Here is a 21,451-nt window from a genome sequence, read left to right as displayed (position 1 = left end):
TGTCGTTCATAAGATTTGAACTTCAAACCTCTTTTAACGAAGTGGAAACCAAGTGCCGCTTAATCAAATGGTCGGTGTGCGAGAATTTGATAACTCAGTTTTCTATCAGAATTTCATCGCTTGAAATAGAAACTGAGTGCTGCTAAACCAGAACCAAATAGTCGTGTACAGGTATTTGAAAACTAAACATCATACTAGAACTTCACAGCCTGTCAATTATCTATTCAACCATACAGTGTAGATAGAAAAAGAAAATACGAATATGTACATCGACTACACTAGTGACAAACAAGGACTTATCAAAAGTTATCAAAAGAAAAGAAATTGAAAACAGAGGGAATGTTTAGGTGATGCGAGAAATAGGGTTGTGTTTGGAAGCTGGTTAAACCCAACCCTGCTTGTACCGACGGAAGAGTTCCTCCGTTTGGGCGTTCTTGAAGGCGCTGCAGGCGACGAGATAGACGAAAATGAGGATAACCACAGTCACAATGAGGATGACATTGACTCTCCTCCATTCTTTTCTCAGGTTCCCCAACAGTCCAGGCCCTGCAGGAGTTGCAATTGTAGCACAACAGGTTCTGGTCATTGTTCCACAGCAAGCAGTCCGGGTCAGCTCCTGTGTTCACTGGGTTTATCCCAGAGTGTTGGATTCACATAGCTGTATCCACATACCGTTGGAGGTTTACAACACCCTGACTGTAAAACCAACAACAACAAATTAGAAAAGTCGCCCCGACTATAATTATTGTCAGTGAGAAACACTTCGAAATTCAAACTACATAAATGTATCCATACGTTGTCGAAGGTTTTACAATATTCTGACTCTAAAACCAACAACACATCAACGTAGTCACCTAACAACTAATAATACTAGTGAGAAACAATAAAAAACCAAACTATAGTAATAATAACATCTCCGCATCACCAGTACAATGACAGTTGGATTCAGGGGTTTTATCCCGTCCAAAGTGGAGGTCCGTTTTTACTATGAAATGGAGTTTCGAGGGGAGTATTTGTGAAGAACCCTAGTAACAAAATTAGAAAAGGGTAAAGAGAAAAACATCACCAAATTTTGTCAACATGTGAGTGTAATATGCTGGCAACCGCCACAAGATGTTCCTTGTAATCTTGTCCAATGATTCAATCAATGGAAAGTTACAAAATGCGTCCCCAATTATGCAATTTTAGTTCACTTTAATTTGGTCTACAATCCATGATTTCTTATAATAATTCAGTAAGGTAGGTATCATGGGGAGTGAAATGACAGCTAATTCATGGACCATATTGAAGGGATGCAATGTGGTGTGGGGCCTGTGGAATAATACATAAACAAAATTGGTGGGTCCTACTCTACTTCACTTTATATATAAACTTCAGGTAATTTCTGACTTTTGAACTTCTAGTGATCTTTTTCCGTCATATTCTAGTAACTTCACTACGTGGCATTGGGAAAGTAAAAAGATTAAGGAACTAGGGTTTAGTAACCTCAAGGAGGAACTAAATAATTTCATTCTAAAACAAACACCATTTTATATTGGCAATTGGCCTCGTTTGAAATTGTTTTATAAGAAATATTTATGCTCGTAAGCACTTATGCTATATAAGTGTTATTTATTATAACATATAAATTATTACAATTAAAAAACGCTTACTAGAAAAGTACATGGTTAAAAGAACGCTTCTACACAAAATTTACAAAGTTTTTCTGCTAAGTTTAGTTACGAGAAATCACTTTTAGCTTGCTTTTTTTCCTTTTCCAAATGGATCATAGAGTTCTTTATTTTTCATCAAAGTCTCTAATTCAAGTTACTCAAGGCAGTTAAAAAGTCATCTTTCTCAAAAAATTGAGAAAAAAGTAAAAGAATCTCTTTAAAAATTGGGAGAGAGAAACTTGCCTGGAGAGGAGAGATGTGAGCAAAGAAGAACTGATCAGCCGACATGTACTGCTGTGTAAGCTTAGGACAAGTATCAGAGTCAGCCAAACAATTCCTTATCTTCTGCCAATTCGAAGAATCCCTCACATAGTCCCTCAGCCACTTCGAAAACCCGTCAAGCCGGTACTCCCGTGTAGCCCCGGCCGGGCACGGCGTAGCTGCCGTCGGGCCTCGTGACGGTGAAGGCGAAGATGAGCAGGACAAGGAGCAGGATTATGAGAGCAGCCATGCAGAAGAGGTAGAGAGCCAGAAGGCCCTGTTTGTTAAAATAGGCGCCAATGAAGCCGGCAAGGGAGACGAACAGCATGAGTACGCCGAGGATGAAGACCGGCCACCGGAACGAGCGGATGCACTCGTTGTCCGGCTTGGAGGCCAGCCAGATGCCGGCGGACATTATTAGGATGGCGCAGAGGAGGGCTATGAAGTTGAGGGCTGCAGTTATCCTGTTGCTCACTCCCATGGTGTGGGACTGGACTAATTTGGAGGAAGAGGGGGGAGAGCGAGTGTGGGAGGGCGGATTGGATTGGATTGGATAGTGGGATGGGATAGTCGGTGGGGGAAGGGTTTTGTGTTGGTTTCTTTACTTCTTGCTCTGTTTTTGGTGTGAATTGTCTTGGTGGTATTGGGTTTTATATGGTTTTGGGTTGGGAGTCTTATTTTTTGTGTGCATTGGGAGGAGGAATTGTAAGTAGGGTAATGTTCAAAATCACTAATACTCAGAAGGGATGTCAAAGTGATCGACTTACAAGTCGCATGAAAAAATTAAAATGTATTATAGTGTATGATATGTTTGAGATATTATTAGTCTTTGCTTTAGGTGAGATATTGTTCAAAACAACTAAGAATGTTCAATATTCTAGTTCACGCCATCTTAAAGAAAATATATCAATCCTAAGCAGACACACTCTAACACACAATCTTCCTACAATGATGAGATGATTCATGTTATCTTAACCTATAATATACTTTCTCAATCTCCAATGTTGATTATTTCGCTACCCAAATTTTAGATTGATAATTCCTTCGTTTCCTATGCAAGTAATCAAGAAACAAAAAGAGTAACACTTAGATTACTAGTTTTTGGTAAATTTAACTTAAAGTTTACTTGAATTGATAATGAAGTATTAATTTGATTAAACGACCTATCATGGAATTTGTTACAATTCCCCCCTTTGACACGGATCCTACATCTCAAAATTTCTAAAGTTTGCAACTTTACTACATGTCGTTGAAATTACAAGAAAAAGTGGAAACCGCGTTTCTCGCCAAACAACGAAGCCAACGCGCATTTGAGGCGATTACAAACACGCCCCACCGGCACTCAACAGACAGAACTCCCGGGCGCGGTAATGACAACATGCTTGCCCACGTGACTCGAGCTCAAGGCTCCACGTTGCATCGATTTGATTGGTCCAAGGTCTATTTTGAGGAACAATGCATAGGTCCTCTCAATATGAAACTGATCTACCGTCGCTTCACGTTTTTGTCACCAATTTAATTTTAAGAAAACTAATAAAAAGAGCTTGAAAATTTTGAATTCGTTAAAATAAACAGTACAATAGGCATTTCGTTAAAACTTCTTTAATTTTATATGAAAATAACTAAATAATTATTGTATTATCAAATATGAAATATCCATATATTAATGTCATATAGGTCGTTTTTATTAGGCTAAGTCTAAAAAATTGCACAAAACATTGTGAATGTGAGCATGCTCGGTCGAGCGAGTAGAATATGTGTGGTTGTGTCGAATGTGTTGCTGACTTCTGCACTCAAGCGACTACAGGAAAGGAAGGAACACCACTTGACCTAGGAATCTAGAACCTAAAGATAAGGTTGCCTAATTTACTGCAGGATCTCCCAAGCCAAGTTCGGCTACCTCAACTATATTCGTGAGAATATAAGTGTGCCAAATCAGTATCAAGCTATAAAAGCACAGGCACTCAAAAAGATGAGAGTTTTTGCCGAAATGCAAAATGCAAATGAAAGCAACCAATGAGAGTAACCAATTGTAGACACTTTATTTTGCTAGAAAGCTAATGAAGTGATCTCTTTCGGCGAAGGAATCGAAGATTCTTCACTAGCTGAGAATTGGATAGATAACCGACCAAACTAGTCTAGAAGTAGTGATGTTTCAACGAACAAAAGGTATTCTCAAAACAATTGGTCATACAACTCTAATGACTTCCAATGAACTAAATATGTAACCGGTTGCCAATCCAGTGATGTTCCGACGAACTGAATATGTCGTGATGGGGAAAAGTTAGGATAATTAGTATTTGTCTCAGAATTGTGAGAAAATTTCGCATAGAGTAAGATTTTCGCATAAAGCATTTGAGTTGTTTGTTTGTTTGAGTTGAAAGAAATGTTCATGTTGCAAAACCTCTTTGATTTATAATGCTACTTTCGCTGATGGCCAAGCCATAACTCCCTTTTGCTGTAGTCACAAAAATAGCTGATACGGTCCTAATATAGTCACTGTCACCAAAAAATAATCCCTAATGTCATAAACCTTCACTCTTTAAATGCACCATGTGTCCCAAAGTCGTTAGAAAACTTTGTGATAATGTTCAAACTAATGATCTGTATCTCACAAGTCAAAGAAGTCTATCAAACCATGATGGCATTTTATCCCATCATCATGTGATTGATAATTTGGAGATTACCATGTGCTAGTCAATCTCTAACCCAATTACTCCACCTCACCACCAACCAGAAGATAGGATATATATCCTGTCTCCATATAATACTTCATAAATATATAACCATGCTCATTTAACATTTGTAACGTATATCACTCATTCTTTTTTACGTGTACGCGTGCATTTGTCCAAAAAGATAATTTCACTCCTTATCTAAAGCCTCTCTAGATTTTCACCTTATGGTCCTTATCACCTTAGATCCCACCAACTTAACTAAAACAAACTGGAATGACTAGATAAACCGTTACTAATCTCTCAAAATAATGATTATTATTATAAAAAAAAAAATCAATGGTAATATCATGAAATATCATTAGAAATGACTTATTTTCCTTTCGTCTAATAGCCAAAGTGTATAGCCGAAAGCGTGATAAATAATGTACATTGTGTGGATGTAAATTTCCGCTGTCTTCTCTTTTGACGAAAATGCATATGCAAAATAATAACACCTAAGATTAAGGCCAAAAGCTTCATGCGCTCACGATGAATGGAGGGGGCTTTGGCCGAAGAATTTCCTATGCTAAAGTTAGAATTTGAGAGAGAAAATGTTTAGGAATTTTTGGGAGAGAATAGGCCTAACATTTTAGTGGAAAAACATGGCTATTTATAAGGGAGTGACCGGCTCTATTTGGAGAATATGGGCTGGCCACATATGGTCAAATTGTGAGTGTAATTGTAAGTTATTATGTGAAATAATTTCTTGCAATTAACTTGGCAATTAATTCCGAATTGAATAGGAAAATTGGGAGTTACCTTTTGAGTGAGAATTTGATGAATAATGATGAGAGAGTTTGAATAAATACCATTTTGATTACTTTAACTCTTCCTTGATTGAGCCGTTATTGTCCATTGCATGTGCGTGGGAATCCCGGTGTGCCTCGAGGGTAATTTTGTCCTTTTCAACTAAAAGTACACGTGTCACCTCCATAATTTTCTTGATTATTTTTTGCTTCACAAATGCCCCCACATCTGCTGGGCTGCTTGCAGGAAAGGGCAACAGGTGTAGAAATCTCCAACTTTGATGCAGATTCCCACTTGGACTTGGAATTAGATTCTTCTAGGAAAGGAAATAAATCGCCTCCAAAACCTATTTAAGCCTACCTTAAGTAGGGGATCAAATTAACTCCGGAAGGAAATTATTTATCCTTACAAGAAAGAGAGAAAGCAAGAGGATATTTGTTTTCCCTCCCCTAGCACTTTCTTTACTTGCTAGTGCAAAGAACCGTATTCCGTTGATTTCTTTGTCTTCTCTACGCCGCACCAATGTAAGAAAAACTTAATTTCCTTTGCCTTCTTCTTGGGTAGTGCTGCCACAGGGCAATCGTCGGCGTGGTGCAGTACGTCGACTGGCAGGGGCCAAGAGTCGGCTTGGCATGGGCCGATGAGGTGGTGTGGCAGAGGCCACAACTTGTGCTGCACGGCTTGATTGAAGCTAAGGGCTGGCTCAGTATGGGCTGAGGAAGTGGCGTGGCGTGGCATGGGTCACGGTTTGGGTTGCCACGTCTGGGTTGTTTGCCAAGAATAAGGAAACTGCTTGAGTTTGATTTCTTAGCTGCAGTAGATGGAGCAATCAAGGACGGAGCTGCTGAAGATAAATTGTCGAATGAGCGAACTATTGAGTGTGAAGTGGCAGCTACCCCCCTGATCATTTGCTGCTTAGCTGGTATTCGATCTTTTGAGTTGTGTGGCCTTTTCGCACTGGAAACCAATTAATTTATTCTCTTGCATTGGAGAGCAAACCTAGATGGGTGTCAGGGAATTAGTTTACCTTCTTGCATTAGAGAGCAATTAGTCTATCATCTCGCACTGGAGAACAAACCCAGATGGGTGCCGGGGAATCCGTTTAACCTCTCGCACTGGAGAACAGACCCAAATGGGTGTCGAGGAATTCGTTTACCCTCTTGCATTGGAAGATAATTAGTTTATCCTCTTGCACTGGAAAACAAACCCATATGGATGTCGGGTACGGAGAGGTAACAAAACAGTATGGGTGCAGGGTGGAATTGGAGGAGAGGAGGGGAAGATAAAAAGGAGGGAGGGGGTTGCTGCCGATCCTAAGCCAGAGCAAGAGACGGCGACTGCAACGAGAAAGCTAGAGTTTGGGTATGAGGTGAGAGGATAAGGTATGATAGAATATGAACATGTTGACTAAGACAAGTGCTAGCATAAATTCGTTAATGACAACTGATTGGACAAGAAATCGCAACTTTCAAGTGCACCCAAAGAGAAAAACTCAATACTAGAGCAACTTTCACATAAATTGAACTGAAATGAATTCAAGTGGAGATCAAAATACAAAAAAAGTCTCATATGTTTATAGAACTGTGTTACACAGAACGTGTTCGGCTGTCCGTATCCAAATTTGTCCTGCCCTAAAGTGTTGTTCAATTTAGACCGTGTTTGGGAAAAAGTACAAATTAAAACCCCATAATCCAATCACTTGTTAATCAAAACGAACATTTTAACTTTCCCGCGTCTTATTAAACCTTTCAAAACCCCTCTGATTCCTGAAACCCCCAGCCCAACAGAGTGTTGCAGAGCCGGAGCGGGCGACAATGGAGCAGTGGGTCCCACTCTTCGACATCTTCTTGACTTCCCCGACCCCCGAACCCGAAGCTTCTGCGTGGCTAAACCAATCTTTCAGCGCCTTATAGTCATCGGCTACCCCAATTACCACCGGCTCCTTCCTCTCGTTGCTGATGAAACCTCTGGACTCGATCGTTGCCAGAGATTCTCTTTCTTCGACTTCGGGTTAGCCTTCGATCACAGAAAGGTGAAGGGTCGAAAACCAATTGTTACTTTTTCTTTTTTTTTTTAATGATAATTTTAATGGGCTTTGGCGACTGATTTGGAGTTTTTATAAAGACTCTTCCGAACATGGTTCAGTCGCGAATTCTGTCGTTTTTGGATTTTGAACGTCAAGGGTTTTGCGGTCGGGACTTGGCGAGGTTGGCGAGGACTGTTTTGAGTGGAAGTCAGGAGCTTGATTTATGGGTTCAGTGGGCTGCACGCAATCTGCTCGATGGAATGTCTGAGTCAAGTTATGATTGGATTAATTGCTTGAGTTTGGAGTCCGTGGAGGATGCGTTTGAGTCCTTGCCTAGTTGGCTTAAGGACTCCGTGGCTTCCAGTGATCTGGTCCTACCATGGCTTCCTATGTCGCCTGAGGAATTGCATTCGAGGACAATGAGTGGTAATTGTGAAAACTATGATGGCTCGTCGGGTCAAGTTGGAGAGGATGAAGGCATGTTTATGAATGATGTTCCAGAGGAAATGAATATTGATGACCCAGTTAGCGTTCATCTTGAACCTGAAATTAAAAAAGCGGCAGTTAATTTGAAAGCTCAGGTTGCAGATTTTCAATCAACTTCTAAAGCCGTAGGCTTAGCGAATGAAATTCGTGAACTTTGCTTCGACAAAGGAGGAGATTCTTTGACGATTTCGGGATTGATTGAACCTTGGTTAGCTGACGATGAGATTGCTTCAGTTGTACTTTCTCATCTAACAAGCAGAAGCAAAGAAGAGCTTACTTGGCCAAGCCAGGTTTTGTGCTCGGTCATCCTTCCCAAGTTGTTGGTGCTTGAGGAACCAGCTTCTCGAGTATTAGTGACTGCAATGGTGGAGTACCGCAAGCTTCATCAAAGGGCCTGTGAATATGCACTCTTATTTCAACTGATTCTTTGACGGGATGGCATCAATAATCCCATATGTGATGTGATTGCGAGGATCATTGATGAGTGAATTTTATATTATATATTTAACCCTATTTTTAATATATTTTGGATAATATTTTAGAAGAATTTTGATACTTTGAATTGTACTTTCAATATAGGACTTTCGAATTCTCCTGGAGCAAAACATGGTCAAACGGACGAATTTTGGAGAAATTCCAGTTCGAGAATGTTCGTGAGTCACTTCGCTTGATCATGTCAAAATATCAGATTTTTCCACAAAACGGTTATTTTCTGGCAATAAAATAAAGGAGTAATGCGCGATGCTGAAAAAATGACGTTTTGGGCTTGAATTGCATTTTTGGAGCCCAAGATGACATCTGATGGGTTCTTGGCCTTCTAGAGATGTGTTCAGAACGTCCTGATCTTCAAAACAAGCTATCATGGGCCGGATTTGGAGGATATTTGAGGCTAAAACGTGGCTGGACAGTTATTTGGCCGATTCTCCTAGCTTAATTATGACTTTATTTTCTAAGATATTTTATTATTATTTAATTTTCTAATTAGAACAAAAAAAACTACAATTTTAGGGTTTGTGCGATGGCATAGCAGTGTGACATCCCACATCGCCCAGGGGAGTGATCCTTAAATGTATATTCACATCCCTACCTAGCACAAGGCCTTTTGGGAGCTCACTGGCTTCGGGTTCCCTGGGAACTTCGAAGTTAAGCGAGTAGCGCGTGGGAGCATTCCCAGGATGGGTGACCCATCAGGAAGTTCTCGTGTGAGTTCCCAGAAACAAAACCGTGAGGGCGTGGTCGGGGCCCAAAGCGGACAATATCGTGCTATGGTGGTGGAGTGGGCCCGGGAAGTGGTGCGCCCCGGGCCGGGATGTGACAGTATGGTATCAGAGCCTAACCTTGGTCGCGTGTGTGCCGACGAGGACGTCGGGCCCCTAAGGGGAGTGGATTGTGACATCCCACATCGTCCAGGGGAGTGATCCTTAAATGTATATTCACATCCCTACCTAGCACGAGGCCTTTTGGGAGCTCACTGGCTTCGGGTTCCCTGGGAACTTCGAAGTTAAGCGAGTAGCGCGTGGGAGCATTCCCAGGATGGATGACCCATTGGGAAGTTCTCGTGTGAGTTCCCAGAAACAAAACCGTGAGGGCGTGGTCGGGGCCCAAAGCGGACAATATCGTGCTACGGTGGTGGAGTGGGCCCGGGAAGTGGTGCGCCCCGGGCCGAGATGTGACATAGCAGGATATATTGCTTTGCCGTTCTCAGTTTTACGTACGCTCTATTATTCAACCTTGGAGATAGGAACTCGGTTAGGATTCTTGGAGAATTTCGATCCTTTACTTTAAGGTGTTTTCAATCATTTTCTTTATAATAATATTTTTTATGATTTTAATTATTAATGTGTAACTAATCCGTTTTGCTACGGTGAAGTCTTGAGCCTTAGCATGAATATGTAATTTTTATTTAATTGCTTATGACTGATTGCATGCATGCTTTGAATTATTGATCACTGTTTTAAACTATCTAATTGTCTTAATGCTTGACCACCATTAGGATTGTTAGAAAAGTAATTTGATGCAATTTTGGTCGGAAGATTCCTTGAAATTGACAATGGTTTCTTGTGATTAATAATTGTAATTTCACTTAAGATAAACACCACATCTTAAGGGTTGCATGGTTTTTCAAAGGGTTTTCATAAAACTTAATGAGTCTCTCATGTTCATATTTGATCCAAATGTTCGTACGGATTGCATGTTAGATATACGTTCTATGTTAGAGGTTCCAAGTAGAATAAAATTAGAAAACCTAACCTTCAAAGTGGCATGTGTAGATCATAAGTAATTGGTAAAAATTCATAGGATTGTTAGGCGATGGTGAAATCTAATGCTTTTCTAAATTGGTATTTAAAACTCTTTTCTTTTATCATATTTATTTTTAATTAAAATTCGTTTTTAATATTACCCAAATTCAAAATCTATTTTCTCAATTTTTAATTCTAAGTAGTTAATTAGGAATTGTTTCTACATAAATCATTAAAATAATTTTTGAGGAGAACGACCTTACATGAGCATCTATACTACAATGGTATGAACATAATCATTGTTTACCCTGCTCCAAAGCATGTTGAATTATAATGTTCATTCAACAGAGAGTTCAGATGACCATATTGTTTACCAGGCTCAGCAATTGGCCGGAATTTTTTCCAATTCTCTGAAATTTGGGAACTTTTTGTTATGCTTAGTCAACAAATGTTCTCCGCTCTTGAAGCCTCACAAGCTTAGATTGACTAAAGTAGCTGAGCAAAACAAAGCCTTTTTAGCCAGATCTCTATTAGGTAAACTGGCTGGTTTGGAACTTTTTAGATGATGAAATCGAATATTGCCTCCTCTTAAAAGCATAAGTGATACCAGTATTTGTGTAAAGGACCCCATTCGAAGAAGAAACAAATAGTTGCATTCGTTGCCAAATCTTTCCTTTTATTTCTTGCTATAAATTTCTTGATTGCTCTTTCATGTGGATGACATAACAACACCACAGAAACGGAAAAAGAAAGCGAGAAGCAAGACACTCATGACTGAGAAACAGAAAATTTATGTGATTGGCACTTTTAGGAAAGGAACCCATTATGGTTATTGGCCATTTGCTTCATTGTTTCGAATCTGAGGCCCTTGTCTGAGAACTTTGTGGTGGCATAATGCTTCAGGTAGTCTTGAAAACGGAGGTGATTGGGGTATAGGAGCTTGGGAGCGGGAGAGATGATGGCATCACCGGCAGGATTGTAGAAGGTAGCAATGGATAGTCGGCTTCCATTCTTGTCTGCCAGCACACGGTGCAAAACACTTTTGTACCTTCCATTACTCAACACTTCCACTTGGTCACCTATGTTCACAAACATGGTGTTGTTCTTGGATGGTGGAATTGCAAACCATTCTCCATCTTTCAAGAATTCGAGGCCTGGAACTTGGTCATCTTGGAGCAGGAGTATGATCCCACCAGCATCAGTGTGCTCCCGAAGTCCTCTCACAAGCTCTGGCTGAGGACATTGAGGGTATTTTGCAACTTTTGTTCCCACAGAAGGACCCTTGCCACCAGAGAATGCATCCTTTATATGACCCTTCTCCAAACCGAGATTCTCACACATGAGCTCAGAAAGTTTCTCTGCCATCTTAATCAGCTGAGCGATGTACTCATTCATTGTTTTGCTGCATTTCATGCATACCAGTCAGAATACATATATGCATATGATTTCAAAGTGTCATTTCGCTGTTCGTAAGTTATGGTTTCTAACATCCTATTGAAAACTGACTTACCAATGATCCTCTGAGAAGTTCGGAATCCCTTCAATATTTGATGTGGGGCGATGCCAAATGAAAAATGAGCTTTCCCAGTCTACTTCCGAGGTAACTTCTTGATCTAAGCTTTTAGCTATCTCTGACTTATAAAAGCTCTCTCTCAAATTTTCCTCATAGTATTCATTTATCAATTGCTTCACTTTATCCATCAACTTCTTATCAATTCCGTGGTTCTCAACCTGCAAATATCAAGCAATACATTCGTCAAGACTCAAAACGACGTGATAACAGATATGCATTTAAATTTCGGAAACGAAAATGGAAAAGGAAAGCATGGTTTTTACTTGGAAGAAGCCCCATTTCTCACAAGCTTGGTGCAGAAGAGCCATCGTTTTGCTCCTTGCTTCCCCGTTGAGCTCATTAAAGTCTATCACAGGTATTTCCATCTCGTTTATCTTTTTCTGATCCTGATGTGGAAGATAGGTAATACAATGGAGTATATATAGGCCAGAAAACACTGTGATTACCAATATTAAATAAAGGGTAGTTAGATTAGATTGTGTAGTAGTTACAGACTAATCTAGAGGCGAATTCGTCGGATGCCTCGAAAAGGGTGGAAAACCAGTCCAAGTTCAACTGACAAAAACCCCATGTGATTCAGCATAGTTGTTCTATACATAATATCCAACCAAGTCAATCGAGATCTTTCGCGTAAAGTAAACCATGTTTTGTGTCTTTCATTTTTGCAAGTAAAACTTTCCCGGATTAAGTTATCACCCCTTGTAATTCCAAGCATGTGCATCTCTCCATTTCTCTCCTGTTCATATTGTTTCTTTCTGTCAAGTGGGCATTATTATACGCGTATTTTTGCGGAAAGCTACTCTGATCGGTTGTTTTTGCATCACAATTCTTCGTTTAAGCAAAACTAGGGGCAGTGTGATTCTGAATGCATTGCGTCCAAACAGGCAAGGAGAAACTGCGGATTGAAAACTCTGCCAGTGGGCGCTTTTGTCCCACAGATAATATTTAGCATTAGTTGGATCAGACAATTAGATTCTTCCAAGTCAAGCATATAAGTTGAACCTTGACCAATATATCACGAAGTGGTTTAGTTGGTCAACTTTGTAATTATGCTGCATGTCCATGCATATCGGCCCTTTGATCAGATATGGATTAGGTGGGATGCATATCCACCGTAGGTGAGTGTGATACATATGTGTTGGAATCAGGCAACGTGAGTTTTCGGTTTACTCTACTATCACAGTGGTGTGAATTTGATACGGATTAGTTTTATATGTTAGATGTGGAACCCTTTCATTTTTTGATTTTCTCTATCACGCTCACGAGTTTAATATATTGAACTCAAAACTAAGAATCACTTTCATAGCATTCAAATTTTCCGGCCTACTGTAGAAGTTTGATTTATATATTATTAGTATCACACTCAGTTTTTCAGTCTACTGTGAAAGGCCTAACGGCTGATTTACATAACCCTCAAGTTAAATTACATTGTTGTAGCTCTTGCAGATGAGAAATGGCAAACCGTTTGGAAGTTCCAAGCTCGAAATCCAATCCTTGGAGGAGAATCCATTTGCCAAATTGTGAATAATTTTCATATTTTTGTTACTTGAATTACACTTTACAATTGAGAACCAATAATGTATGATATGTTTATAAAAAAAAGTTAGTTAATATTTAATCTTGAAAGGCCTGACATTTTAAATTTAATCTTCTGAATTGTTCCTAATTATGTCTTCTGAATTGTGACTTGAAAATGATTTAATATTTAATCTTATAAATTGTGCCTTCCCAAGAATGCATCAAAGGAGAAGCCCCATGCTTGAAGGTACTGGAACCAAAGCAGATACAAGTAACTTGGGCTAGTTTGACTCAAAAGGTTAATAATTATTAAATAGTTATGTCTTGTGGAAATTTTCGACATTAAAAACGGGATGTAATCAAGTTAGTTAGAGGTTTGAAGTATGTCTCTCTTGCTTATAACAGTTTAGATTAAATTAATCAAACTATCGCACGAATAATATATAAATCCTTCTCAAAATTTAGTTGCTTTGTGGCTTCTTGACTCTAGAATATCTAATCTGTTCTCAGATTGTATTGGTGCAAAGCTTATTGTGGATGATAACAAAGATTTCAAGTTACTCCATATAGGGAGAACATTCCGCTATAATATATAAATAAATTCAAATTTTGTAAAGAAGGCTTATATAAAAAAATGATATAGGATTCCGAAAGAAGCTATACTAACTGAAAAAAATTGTATTTGTGATAAATTCATACCAATCGACCAGATTCTTTTTCTTTTGATGTAAAAGATTTATGGATGAACATAACAATTTGGATAATATATCCAAATCTATTCCTTCATGATTGAAGAAAGGAATTCCTATGACTCCAACAAACAACGTAAATAAAAATAATACAAGCATCGGAAATAACATAGTATTATCTGAACAAGAGGAGACACAGTATGGATAAATAAAAAAACAAGAGGAAACAAAATGGAATTCTTTTGTATACTTTATATACATATGATGTATAAAAGGATATATCTCCGACATTTAGATGGATAAATATGTATCATAACTCATACTATTAATGAATATGTATGTCGACCCATATCAATTAATTTTAAGAATATATACTCATACAAATTACTCATGTGCCAAGAACTAGATTTGAATTGGTGACATGAGGATTTTCAGTCCTCTGCTCTATCAGCTGAGCTATCTTTAAATATAGGACTTGGGTCTATGTCAATTAGAAAAATAAAAAGTAGTACAAAGTATTATACACGATCTAATAGAATTTCTTTGCATCTTCTGAATTTCGATTGAGTCTCTATCTCCTGGCATTATTTCAAGACGTTCCGTATACGAGCCTCTTCAAACATGACTTACTGTTATTGATTTGATGATTCCTACAGGGCGTGGTCAACGAGAATAAATTATTCAAATATTTGCGTTGTTTCTCACAGAGCGTCTCTTAGGACCTTCGTTGTGCTCTTGTAATTTGCTAAAGGTCACGGACGAAGCTGACTTCTACCTCAGAAAAACAGCAACAAAACGAGAAATCTGAAACACTCCAAATACAAGTGGTGAAATCAAACATTAATATCGTCAGCTTATCACAATCACAGATTAACGTCACGGTCATAAATCAACATGGTCAAGGCTTAACAGCCCATTTTGAATCATCTGAATCAATTAAATCGCTCGAGCAGCTTGGAAATGACAATCCAACAACCTTCAAAGTAGTTATCATAAAGCTTATATAGAAGCCTAATTCGGAAGGGAAACCAGCAGCAAGATATACTGAATCCCAACATAAAACCGGCAAATTCACACAACCATAGTAACCAGATTCCAATTCACTCCACAGAAAGTAGTAAACTATACTTAAAAAAGAATTATAGCATGTAACTACTATGGAGAGTAGAAACTGAAAAGCTAGCAATACGATAGGAAGGACACCATAATCCATTGAATTTCGTATCATGCAAACTACAACCAACCAGAATAAAGTAATCAATCCACACTAACCAAACATGAGATGAAAAACGCAGACGCAGATTGCTATGAAAGTCCTACATGAAAACCATCCAGGCAGGACAGGTCATTTGCATCAGACGAGTCCAACAACCGTGGTAGGAAGAGCCTGAAATATAAGACGACTAAACATCTCAAGAACTTAAAACAGATGCCATGGATCACGCACTGTACCTCCCCACGGCCACCATGACGGACATGGCTAAATTAATCTTTTCCTATTTGCAACACTGTTTGTGTTCTTTTACAATAGTCTTTTTTCAATGGCATTATGCTGATACAGTTATGCCGGATAATTCACCTCCGATAACGAGGAAAAGAAAGCATATAGATGACATACAATAACAAGAAAATTGAGACACCAACCTTCAAACTAACACATCCCAGAATCATCTCAAAACTATTGTAAGGAATAACTTAATGGTTTCATCAAACATTTCAAAACTCTATTAACGCGGGAATGTTTTCGCGTAGTAATGCAACCAAAATCGAAAATTTGTCAATCCTGAAATAGCAGAATCCAAATGCTAAGTTCTAGTTTTTCAAAGGGACCAACATTCCGCATCCCACTCCTGGTATGTCACTTTCAATTTAGGACTAAACACAGATAAAATTCCTTTTCAATCAGCTCCTAATTAGCCAGTAAATTGCTATTTATCTATATTTCCTAACCAGTAAGAACCAAAATTTATCAAAAAAATTTCTTGGGCAAGCAAAAGATATCATCCCTTTGCAATCGTTTTGTATTGTAACCTTCACTAGATTACTGATACAGGATGAGAAATAAAAGATTCATTTGGCATGGAGCACAATAAATTATTGGAAGATAAATTTATTTGCTGGAATAAAGAGGGTGGTTTAGTACATATTGGCTCATCAGTTTACTTCCAGGATGTTTTATGGCTGATATCATTACTTTAGTTATGTAATTTTTAGTTTTATGTGATTTCAATTCAGTTTTATGTCAATTTAATCATATTGTCTTTCAATTTCTGAATGTAAGTTACAAAATGGTGATAAAAACCATCTCTTTTTGTAAGACGAGGGAGTTGAACGTTTTTGTTGGTGAATGAAATATTCAGAGAGATTTCTATCTCATATTTGTGCCTTTCTCTTTGTAAGAGTCTGTTGTTTTGTTCTTTCTAGTGTCTACGTTGTAGGCTGGCACTAGAATAAACGTTTATAGGGTTTTCAGGCCTCTCCTTGCACTCGGAGATGGTGAACCCTACCTATCAATCATATCTGTTATTTTATTTCGTTTCTATCCGCTACACCCTACATCAATTGGTATCGGAGCTTGAGACGTTCTTCGGACTGGCACATCATCTCTGTTGGTTGTCAAATCTAGTTCAGTTTCCTTTACTTTTATTTTGAGAGTTATACATCATCGGAATGCTCAAGGAGTCTAAATTTCAATGCAACAAACTGTGCATCAAACAGAGTTTTGTGTGAACTAATATTGGCAAAACGCCACAGAGCGTTGGTGTTGCGTGAAACCAGCATATCATATGTGTTGAGGGCAAGGTTTTGAGTTCATTAAAAATTGCTTGACCATCAAGCCATATATCATTGGAAAGCACTTCCAGTCTAGTTTCCAAATCTTCAAGTGATTTCCAATCCATTATTTGTGCAAAACAATATTCTCATTTTACTAAAACATGTTGCTGCAATCAGTATTTGAGGAAGTATATGTTCTACGAACGGAAGTCCAAGAAACAAGTGCTTCAGATTTTTCAGGTGACAGATTCCTAAATTTTAACCTTCCTCCAAATTTTGATCTTGTCCAGATGGTTCTTGTGAAATTTGTTGTGGTATATGTCATTATAATTTTATGTATGGTGATGTTGTTGATGATCCTACAATTTATGATGGTACTGGTGGCTAAGAGTTTTATCGGCAGGTTGGAGTGGATAATCAAGATATGTATTTGAATTCTATCAAGGATATTCATGATGACAACAATCTGCTTTTTGAATTCAAAATTGAACACAAGAGAAAACAAATGAACACAATCGTTTTGACAGAGGTGGTGGAAACTTTTGCTAAGTTTCAATTCCATGATCCAGTTTGGTTGGATTTTATACATACTTCCATCAACAAGTGATTGAGTGAAAGGATTGATTTATTAAAAGTTTTGAATATTGATGCATTTTGTTCATATTCTGACTCTATAGTTTGATTCCAAGAGATGGCTAACCTCTGTATATTCTATGCAAAGAATTTGTTTGTAAGTGTCAAAAATAAAACAAAGCATGGCAAAGCAAAATGGTTGTAGCACTTTGCGGTTTGGGTACTTGTTCTTACGAACAAAACTCAAGGACGAGTTTTCTTCGAGAATGGGAGAATGATGCATGATGAGAAATAAAAGATTCATTTGGCATGGAGCACAATAAATTATTGGAAGATAAATTTATTTGTTGGAATAAAGAGGGTGGTTTAATACATATTGGCTCATCAGTTTACTTCCAGGATGTTTTATGGCTGATATAATTATTGTAGTTATGTAATTTTTAGTTTTATGTGACTTTAATTCAGTTTTATGTCAATTTAATCATATCGTCTTTCAATTTCTGGATGTAAGTTACAAAATGGTGATAAAAACCATCTCTTTTTGTGAGATGAGGGAGTTGAACGTTTTTGTTGGTGAATGAAATATTCAAAGACATTTCTATCTCATATTTGTGTCTTTCTCTTTGTAAGAGTCTGCTGCTTTGTTCTTTCTAGTGTCTATGTTGTAAGCTGATACTAGAACCAAAGTTTATAGGGTTTTCAAGCCTCTCCTCGCACTAGGAGATAATGGACCATACCTATCATTCCTATCTGTCATTTTATTTTGTTTCTATTCGCTGCACCCTACATCAATTACACCACTCAACAATTTAACAACAGATTGAAGTGCAACTCAACCCGAAAAGGGATCCTCTCCGAATCCCTTCTACCTAATCCTCCTCATCAAACAATCCGGACCCTTGAAATTTGATCCAACGGCTAAAGTTATTATAACTTTTAGAGTGGGCCCATATTTGTAGCATTTGGATCAAATTTCAAGGATCCGAATTGTTTGATGAAGAGGATTAGGTGAAAGGGATCCAGAGAGGATCCCTTTCCACTCAACCCCTAATTAATGATTACGCACAATCAGAAACCTCAAGCCCCATAAAAATAATTGCAAATTAGTTTAAACAAAATATGATTAATAAGATTCCTTGGATTATTCAATTGAGAGTTTGAGGGATTTAAATTCCTTCAATGAATCTAGGGGTATTCAATCAGGATTTTAAGTAATTCTCTGAAATTCAAAGGGTATTCAATCAAGATTTTAAGATACTTTATTAAAATCCTTAGAAATCTGAGTGTATTCAATTAAGATTTTAAAGAAGTTTATAAGATTCAAGATGTATTCAATTAGAGATTGGTTTTAAAGAATTTGAAAAAGTTGAGGAATTCGAGAGAAATGGAGATATTTCGTAGTATTTTAAGCATCTACAAATCTCATATCTCCCTGTTTGGGCCCAAAATATTATGATTGGGCCGAGCAGCAGGATGTGCTCGGCCCAAGGTAATAACACATGCTATGGGCCAAATAATGAAACTCGGACCAGCTGGCAGGGTCGGCCAGATCCTATCTTAAGTAGTCCAGATAAATGAGGAAAGGTCGAGGAAATCCTGATGCGACCAGGATTCTCGACCGGCAAGGGATAAAGCCTCAAAAGGAGGAGAATTCAGAATCCCAGTAGGACTAGGATTGTTTGAGTTAAAGGTGAGATGGGACAAGGACTCCCAATCCAAATCAGAATGGGAATCAAGGAGCGAGGTGCTATAAATACAAGAAATTACGCAATAGAGAGGGCCCCTTCACAATCAGCATACAATTGCCCTGCGCAAAACCTCTCAAACACCTTGAGATTTTTCCTTTTCTTTTCCTGCCGACACACCTTCAGTTTGGATAAACAGCACTGTGGAAGCAACCGGTGAGCACCTTCAGTTTGGATAAACAGCACTGCCGCCGCAGAATCAGCCGATCGAGAAACACCTTCAGTTTGGATAAACAGCACTGCGTCGAGGTCGACCGATTATCTATCTAAGTCTCGGCCGAGAAGGGTTTTCGAACCTTTGTTGGTGGAGGTCATCTAACTAAGCCTTTTCGGCATAGTTGGGTGTTACGAGTTGCATTGCTCGGCGTATTGGACGTCGAGTGAGTTTATGATTGGATACTCGCAAGTAAGTTTCAGGGTTCGGCATTCCGACGGCCGAACTACGTTTACCATCAAGACATACATCACATTCGAGTACCTGTGCCCATATAGTTTGGTCTCGATTCGGCGTGCTTATACTCTTACGAATATAATCACAGTGACCGAATCAGGGTCCGACGACCTGTGAACTCCGTAGAATTAGTAGCCTTGTCTTCAGGCTATAGAACCCAGAGACCGAGAGCGTTCCTTCCTCGGTCGCAATCGCAAGATACAGAAGTCGATAGCGCACCCAACGCGACATCACATTTTACTCCTCGGCCGAGCTCGACCGACGAGTTGGCACGCCCCGCATTCAACCGAAGGACGTAGTTAGCTCATTAGTTACTCGGCATGCGCGCCACGTAGGTTTTGTAATTTTTGTAGTCAACATTTTGGCACGCCCGGTGGGACTTTGTGCTAAACCTTCGGAGTTCATGACCGTAGAGACACGGTCTACCAAAAAGAAAACAAACATGGGAAAGTCAACAGCCGACTTACCAGTGCAAGGCCTTGGGCAGGATTCACATCCAACCAAAAATCCGATCATTGCTGCGCCTCCCGAGGCTACAAGTGTGACACGCCGAGAGAATGAGATCTGTCTCGGCGGGCAACCTCACAACGCGGCGATCCCGAATCAAACAACGCCCATATTTGTGGAGGGGATAGTGGAAGACTGCGACGACGATGGTGGAGAAGGCTCTGATCCACCAACTAGGTCGTTTCTTCGGAGACGACTTGATGAGCAGTGTCGTCAGGTCGAGCAGTCGATTGGTCAAAAGATGAATGATTTGCTAGAAGCAATACGAAGTAACAACGATACACAGACCAGAATGCTTGAAATATTAGTTAGTAAAGCCTTCGAAGATGGCCAGGTCGGCCAACCTCGGCAGCTCTCGACGAACGTGCCCATACCAGCCGAGAGAGCGTACGCTCGACCGCAACCGGTCTCCTTAGACAGAGGAGGACCAGGAAATAGATCCGAGAGACCAAGCCAGGGAGAAGAAGCCGCTTCCGTGAACATGACCGAGGTCCAGAGAATGATTGATTCGGCCCTGAAGAAAGGGCCGAAGTTTCCAAAATTCATTCATCCATACCCGGCTTACGTAGAAAGGTTTGAATACCCACGAGGATTTAAGATCCCTGATTTCAGCCTTTTCGCCGGGGAATCGTCTTTGTCCTCATTAGAACATGTGGCTCGGTTCACGGCGCAGTGTGGAGACGTTAATAGCGACTTCTGCAAACTACGTCTGTTTAATTTTTCATTGACAGGCTCCGCTTTCGCCTGGTACATTAATCTTCCACCCAATTCTGTGCAGAGTTGGGAGGAGTTGGTCGAAAAGTTCCATGAACAATTCTATCGGCCAGGGATGGAGATGTCAGTGTCATCCTTGGCCAGGATGGCTCAAGCATCCGACGAATCTCCAATGGAGTACTTAACAAGGTTCAAGTCGGCCAGGAATTGGTGCCGAGTACCACTCCCCGAAGTGGAATTCGTCAGGATTGCTCTCAACGGATTAGACGTGGAGTACAAAAAGAAGTTCCTGGGGGCAAACATTCGCGATATGTACGAACTTGCTCAACACGTCGAACAGTATGATTATCTGCTCCGAGAAGAAAAGATATCGAAGTCACCATCACGGGGAACGTTATATAAGAACCCCACGGTTAGCTATGCCTCGGCCGAAAACGGGGACCCTCAGTACGTCAGTGTGGATGTGGCCGAGATAGTAATAGACAAACCATACGTCTGCAAGGCTCTGGCTCAAGTACACGGCAAAGACACCAAAGCCCATTCGGCCGCCGAGGACATGAGTAAATCTTCAAAAGTATACACTTTCGACATCACCAAGGCCGATGCAATTTTCGATCAACTATTGGCGGCAAAGATCATCAAGCTCCGACCGGGACATATTATCCCTAAGGCCGATGAATTGAAAGGAAAGATATACTGCAAGTACCATAATTCTAACAAGCATGCAACAAACAATTGTGTCGTGTTCCGGGATACAATCCAAAGTTGGATCGAGAA

At 39.5% G+C, this 21,451-nt stretch overlaps 3 protein-coding genes across 4 annotated transcripts; 1 reads left to right on the top strand and 2 right to left on the bottom strand.

The window, feature by feature from the left end:
* Window positions 1–174: 174 nt before the first annotated feature.
* Window positions 175–2,780, bottom strand: LOC103943978 (tetraspanin-2). The gene is given in 5 exon segments (XM_009354362.3): window positions 175–541; window positions 543–635; window positions 637–696; window positions 1,896–2,066; window positions 2,068–2,780. Coding segments are annotated over 5 exon segments (810 nt in total). The 5' UTR covers window positions 2,395–2,780; the 3' UTR covers window positions 175–382.
* A 4,103-nt stretch (window positions 2,781–6,883) lies between these two features.
* LOC103944034 lies at window positions 6,884–8,480 on the top strand. 2 transcript variants are annotated; one of them, XM_048569056.1, is made up of 2 exons: window positions 6,884–7,409; window positions 7,502–8,480. In XM_048569056.1, the coding sequence occupies exon 2, from the start codon at window positions 7,514–7,516 to the stop codon at window positions 8,318–8,320; it is 807 nt and encodes a 268-aa protein (XP_048425013.1). In that variant the 5' UTR covers window positions 6,884–7,409; window positions 7,502–7,513; the 3' UTR covers window positions 8,321–8,480. The 2 variants fall into 2 exon arrangements, with proteins under 2 accessions (XP_048425013.1, XP_048425061.1); XM_048569104.1 differs by having other exon boundaries at window positions 6,896–7,409; window positions 7,523–8,480.
* Window positions 8,481–10,784: 2,304 nt separating this feature from the next.
* LOC103943975 (1-aminocyclopropane-1-carboxylate oxidase 1) lies at window positions 10,785–12,126 on the bottom strand. The gene is made up of 3 exons (XM_009354360.3): window positions 11,966–12,126; window positions 11,640–11,860; window positions 10,785–11,531 (listed from the first exon to the last, which is right to left on the bottom strand). The coding sequence occupies exons 1-3, from the start codon at window positions 12,065–12,067 to the stop codon at window positions 10,937–10,939; spliced, it is 918 nt and encodes a 305-aa protein (XP_009352635.1). The 5' UTR covers window positions 12,068–12,126; the 3' UTR covers window positions 10,785–10,936.
* Window positions 12,127–21,451: the final 9,325 nt, after the last annotated feature.

This window comes from the organism of the source record quoted next, unplaced genomic scaffold (assembly GCF_019419815.1).
Source record: "Pyrus x bretschneideri cultivar Hongxiangsu unplaced genomic scaffold, Pyrus_bretschneideri_v1 Contig1, whole genome shotgun sequence".
Taxonomy (NCBI): domain Eukaryota; kingdom Viridiplantae; phylum Streptophyta; class Magnoliopsida; order Rosales; family Rosaceae; genus Pyrus; species Pyrus x bretschneideri.
The sequence above is the reverse complement of the archived record's forward strand: the minus strand, read 5'-3'. Positions and strand labels throughout refer to the sequence as shown.